This window comes from Phoca vitulina, unplaced genomic scaffold, assembly GCF_004348235.1.
Source record: "Phoca vitulina isolate PV1807 unplaced genomic scaffold, GSC_HSeal_1.0 scaffold43, whole genome shotgun sequence".
NCBI classification, from domain to species: Eukaryota; Metazoa; Chordata; class Mammalia; order Carnivora; family Phocidae; genus Phoca; species Phoca vitulina.
In genome coordinates, this window is record NW_022589746.1 from 6,654,165 (window position 1) to 6,660,352 (window position 6,188).

At 46.2% G+C, this 6,188-nt stretch overlaps 1 protein-coding gene across 2 annotated transcripts in view; it reads right to left on the reverse strand.

Annotated features, from left to right (window-relative positions):
- ERO1B (endoplasmic reticulum oxidoreductase 1 beta) overlaps positions 1–3,723 on the reverse strand; it is a 66,496-nt gene extending 62,773 nt beyond the window's left edge. For both annotated transcript variants that reach the window (XM_032430244.1, XM_032430245.1), the window contains exon 1: positions 3,402–3,723. In XM_032430244.1, coding sequence (XP_032286135.1) covers positions 3,402–3,503 — 102 coding nt within the window. In that variant the 5' untranslated portion in view covers positions 3,504–3,723. The remainder of the gene's footprint in view (positions 1–3,401) is intronic.
- Between the last annotated feature and the right edge of the window lie 2,465 nt (positions 3,724–6,188).

Below are 6,188 nucleotides of genomic sequence, written 5' to 3' on the forward strand. Positions count from 1 at the left end.
ATCAGCTATCTAATCCATCCATTGAGTTTTTAATTTCAGCTCTAAAAATCCCATCACATTATGTTTTAATTTTTTTTTTTTTTATCATTCTTTAAAATCTCTTGTTCCCTTTCCATACTTTCAGGTCAAGGTCTCTGTCTCTGCCAGCCACCCCGTTATATTTAAATTCACTATGTTTAATGTGTTTAAATTAGCTCCGATATTTTCAGAATCTAAGGTCATCACAGGTCTTTTTCCATAGTCTATATTTCTAGTACCTCATTCATGGTGCCTAGTGTTTGGTGATTTTTGACTATTAGCTGCTTATTCTCCTCGGCACTGGATCTTCAAGAGTTCTTTAGGGCCTGGGTTGAAAATAAATTCCTCCAGAGGGGATGGATATTCGCTCTTACCAGTAAACTGCGGGCATACCCACCTAGGTCTGCTACAAAATAAATTTTCCACTTGAAGCTTTTCCTAGCATAGGTGGCATGAATTTGGCCTGCAAACCTTTGTAAGAGCTGGCTCATGGTTATAGATTCTCAAGGGAGTCTTTTCCCCCTTCCCTAGCAAGTTTCTTACTTTTCCTTTATTCCTGGTAGGACTCATTTCTCATACTGAGGATGTAGCTCTTTGGAGCTCAAGCTTTATGGTGGGGTCTCCTTTTAGTTTCCTCTCTTTGGGCACACACTGAGCCTTTATTTCTTGTCCATACCACACCAAGGAGCTATTACAGCAGAAAGTCAAGATCTTCAGGGTTGGGGGAAAATCCTCCGGGTAATGGACTGGAACAACACTATTTGAGTCTCAAGATCAGCTTTCCATTGGGAACAGGGGGACTCCATGTATTCTCTGATTTCATGCCACCTCAGATGCATTTAGAAAGACTTAAAAATACATCTGACTAAAATTACTTCTTTATAGGAAGATTAACTTGTCATACCACTTATATTCACTATGTCTTTCCTTTGTAGTGCTTCCCAGACTACAAAACACATTTGCATTTAATTTATAAGAAAATGGGGTATGAGGGGTGCCTGGGTCGCTCAGTTGGTTAAACATCTGACTTTGGTTCAGGTCATGATCTCTGGCTCCTGGGATCAAGCCCCAAGTTGTTCTCCCTCTGCTCCCCCCCCCCCCCCCCCCCCCCCCCCCCCCCCCCCCCCCACAGCAAACTCCCTCTCAAAAAAAAAATATTAAAAAAAAAAAAAAAAAAAAAGAAAAAGGGGTTTGAGATATACAAATGCCTATCATTTTATGTGCTCAAAAATAACTTCATGCTTTCATTCCAAGGAGACACATTCAATATATTCCTCTCCTTAAATGATTTCTTATAAATGGACATATTTAAAAAAAAAAATTTAATTATTCCCTTTATGCTTTACTGGGCTTCCCCCCCCCCCAATTTAGTATACGTAAGAGAAGTGAAAGAACTATCTTATTTCCACTTTATTTTCCTGGGTCTCCCTCTGCTTTATTTCAATACCCTAAAGAAGCAAGCATGCTGAGATGTACTGTACAGAAGAAAAGGGGGCCTACTAGGGTTCCAGTTTAATCTTGTGCACTTAATAAGTGATATTAGTCATGTAAGCTTTTTGAACTTCAGTTACCTCAATAGGCGCACTTCTGGGAGACAGATCCAATAAAATGAGATAATATATATTTAAACATGTTGGAATTAAAATACTCTCTATAATATGCTCCAACACTATATTAGAAAATACCACTGGAAACAAAAACCAAATGTATCCATTTTTGAGGACTGTTTGGCACAACGCTACTTTGAATATGCACAAATCTTTAATTTTTGGAACTATATGTATTCATTTGGACATGATAAAATGACATATATTCTTTGGGATAAAAGAAAAGTACACATGCAATTAAAAAACAGTAACACATGTAATTAGTAGATGAAAAAACCTGAAGTGAAGTTTCCAGATTGATGACAAAGTATACAATTAATATAGGCTATAAAAAGAAAAAATGAGAAAAATCTCCTTTTAGAAAAATATCTAAATGTATATTCCACCCAAACACTATCACCCAACCAGTAGCTAGAAAATAATTTGCTAAAGACAATTTGGAAAATTTACTTTTTAGAAGATTTCCAGATTTCCACTATTTCAGTGTTTTCTAAGCAGGGTTCAAAAGGTAGTTCAGAGGATAACTGCATTACAGTTACTTACAAACAAGGTTTGTTTAAAATTGCTGATCCCTGGGTCGCATCCAGATCCACTAAATCAGAACATGTGGCAGTGGGGCCGGAGAATCTGCATTTTTAACATGCTCACCAACACCGAAACCAAGTCTGCCCCCCCCCTTTTTTTTTTACCAAATCATTCATTTAAAAAAATATTTACACAAATAGGATATTCAGGCTTTCTGGGATTTAATGCACAACACTGTAACGCCATGAAAATTAGTATGTGAATAAAGTCAGAAAAACATGTTTACACGGTTACAATCATAGTTTCAGTTTTTCTCAGCAATGAGCATTAATTGCTTCAAATGACATCTCCCCTCATTATCGAGCCACCTGAGACACCTCTCTCTCTCTCTCTCTCTCAGCAGTTTTGCCACTTTGTAGCAGGTGCAGACAAGGCATAGCAGCACCTGGCAGGCTATTCAAATTCTTCGTAGAAAGAAGCAAACAGGGCTCGCAAAAGGCAAAGGCTCTGGTTTCCAAAACCCTCGATTTCCAGCGTAGTGAGAACACTTCGGTAATAAAGGTTTCACAAAGGCAGCCCCTAAATTCTAATTTTCTCTCCAGCCATCACCTCATTACTGATAGGCCTTGTAAGGCCAGACACAGCCCCCCCACCAGTTTCTTACTTGGGCTCACCTGGAGATGCCACCTAGCAGACATGGCACAAGTTGGGTAAAAAATACAGCAGTCCCAAGCAAGGAAAGATGCTAGAGCAAGGGTAGAAGCCGAGGGGCTCTCTAGTCCAAAAGTTCAAGGAAGTTAAGTCTTGTCCCCCTCCCTACCCACTCCACTTTTGCGGGGCGCGGGGATCCACCTCCCCTCCCTCCCCGTTGAAGGGGAGGGCTTCACACTTTCTACCGCGCGTTCTCTTCCCCAAACAGCTGATGACGTTTTCATTCCCATCTCATCTCCCGCCACACTCCCAGCCGCTTAAAAAATTAGAAAGAAAAGCGAAAACACCTCAGGGGACCGTCACCATCTTCCTCTTTTTACTGCCATCGCCCCACGAGCGTCGCCATCCCCGCACACACCGCAAGCGGTTCGCAGACATTTCCTGGACGTGACGGTTCGGGTTCCAGCCCCCAGCCCTTTCCGCTCGCCAGAAGCCCCTCGGGGTCCGGCCCCAGCCCTCCCAGCGCCCCAGCCGCGGCCCGTTCGCCGCTACCGCTGGCGTTCGGCCGGGCGTCCCCGCTCCGCCATCACTCGGGCTCACCTGGGCCTCGACGACGCTCGGAAGGAAGCTCAGGGTGACCAGCAGCTGCACTGCGGCCGCCGCCCCCTGCCCGGCGCCGGCCCGCCGGGCCCCCCGGCTCATGCTGACCTCTCCCCCCACCGCGGCCGGCCGGGCCCCTCGGGGCCGGGGAACGGCGGGAGGCCCGGGTGACGACCCAAGCGGACCGTTCCCGGCGGCTGAGAGACTCCAGGGTCAGAGGTCTGCACGCCCGTCCGGAGGCGGGGCCCACACTCCCCAACTCCCGGCAGCTGCGAGTGAGGCTGGAGAGCCGAGCGCCCCCACTTCATCCCCTAGGCGGCCCCGCCCCTGGCTTCCCCTTCGCCCCGGCCACGCCCCCTCCGAGCGCGGCGCCTTGTGGGAGTTGTGGTCCCCACGCGGCCGCGAGCCGGCCTCCTGCCGGAAGGCGGGGCCGGCGGCCGGGAGAACCCGGGAACTACAGCAGCGGAGGCCGCTCCGCCTCCCTCGGGGGCCTCGGGCTCCACGGCGGCCAATGAGGCAGGACCACGCGGGCCTCCAAAACAAGAGGAGGTGCGTGTGGGGCTCCCTCCCCTCAGCGGGCCGCCGAGCCGCGCCCCCTCCCCGGGCAGTTGCTCCTGGAAACCGGGCGGGGGGTTATCCCTGTGTGGTGGTTCCCTGACGCCGCACAGCCGGGAGGCTCCAGGATGCGCCCGGAACCTAGGCAAATTAGGAACGGGCGCTGCGGGATCTTCGGCTTCCGAGCCAGAGCGCTTTCTTTGTCTCATTCAGTGTTCTGTAGCCTCAGATCTACCGCAACTGCCTTATTAAGCCACCTGCGACCTGGACAGGTGGCTCGGGCTCCTCTTTTATTTCATACCCGCAACCGTGGATGTCATCCTCTTCCTCGTCGCATTCCCACTCCTCTGTTGAGGCAAACATGATGCACGTTGAAGAATGGGAACAAACCCAAAAGTTTATAATAATGTATAGGAATGGGGATAAACACACAGAAGCTCCTGGAGTGATACAGACTGGCTTCAGCTCCCACCTCTAAAACATCCTAAATTATTACGTGGCTTCAGACTTACTGAAGTTACTTAACCTCTGTGAGTCTCAATTTGTTCATCTGTAAGTGAATAACACCCACCTCAAACACTGTTTTAGGATTACATAAGATTATATACGTAAAAGGCTTAGTATGGTGCCTAGCACAAAGGAAGTGTTCAATCAATGATAGCTGTTATTTATAGTAATAGCCTTGATTTCTAGAAAACTAGCAATACATCAGCTTACATATATGCAGTGTGTATTAGATTCCCATTGCTTCTATAACAAATTACCATAAATTTAGTGGCTTTAAACAAAACAAATTTATTATCTTAGGGGTCTGAAGTTCTGAAGATCAGAAGTCCAAATTAGATCAGCAGGGCTGCATCTTCTAAGGACTTTAGGGGACAATATGTTTCCTTGCCTTTCCCAGCTTCTAGAAGCCACCTGCATTCCTTAGCTCATAACTGTGCACCACACTGTCACATCTTCACTCCCTCGGCTTCCATTGTCACATGCCTTCTCTTGCTGACCCTAACTCTACTGTCTCCCTCTCATAAAGACCCCTGTGATTACATAGGGCCCACCCAGATAATCCAGGATGATCTCCCCACCTCAAAATTCTTTCTTTAATAATTTTTCTGGAGACAGAGCTTGTTTATTGGGTACGTGGGTGGGTGCCAGTCCCCAAAATTCTTAATCACATGGTGTTGCCATATAGGGTAACACACTCACAGGTTTGGGGGATTAGGATGTACACATTTTGGGGGGACATTAATCAGCCAACACTAGTGTGTTATACCTTTCTGAGCATTTTCATAATTTGAGGTGACCATGCAAAATGAAAATGCGGGGTCCTGGTTCAAAAGATGGTAAGAATTTCAAGACAGTGACAGCAGAGCATTCAACCAGGTGCAGGGCCCTTCTGAACACAGAGGCCCGTGTGACTGCACAGGCGGCATGCCCAGAAGCCAGCCACATCAGTCCTCTTCCTCTTCAGCAGCTTAAAAACAGAACGAATTTTTGCTTGACTCTTTCAGCTACTTTTCTACGTTTCCTCTTCTTTTCTTTGCCAAACCTCTATTTTCTATTCTCCCATTCCCTTCTGTCCCTCATATAAATGTGCTCTGTCCCAATCCTTCTGCTAAAGCTTTTCTCTTATCAGATCCAGTGGAGTGGTTTTTCTTTTCAAGATTCCTCATCTCTGCACTGCGTTTGATTTTTATTGGTAACACATACTTTGTGGGATTACGTTATTTAAAAATCCTGGGAATTTTTGGTCATGTTTTTTTAAAGAAAGACTAGATTATAAATTTTCTTCTTATAAAATCTCAGGTCCTTTAGTGGACCTTTCATCTCGGGTCTTTTAGTGCTTGTGAAATCAAGGGCAGCAACCACGGTCTGTAGTTAGAGCCCTTCTAGATTTGTCCCTGCAGCACAATTTGAGTGGTCAGTCAACGGAAGGAGGAAAGGGGTCACTCCAGCGCAGAGGTCCAATAGCTATTGTCTTCCTGGTTACCTAACCCAGGAAGTAACAGCAACAACAATACCCCCATTCGTTTCCAGCTCAGATGTCTGACTCAAAACTTCTGGGGACAAATGGGTTTTTTCTTGGCAAGTGAAATTAGAAATTGTCGGCGTTTTGCCTGAGATGCATTCCTAATGACGTCTGCTGAGATCTGTCTTACTGTTAATTGTTATGGGTGTTAGGAGGGGCGTTGTTCCTTTGTGAACAGACTGCTCCTTTTGTTCTCTCCCCTG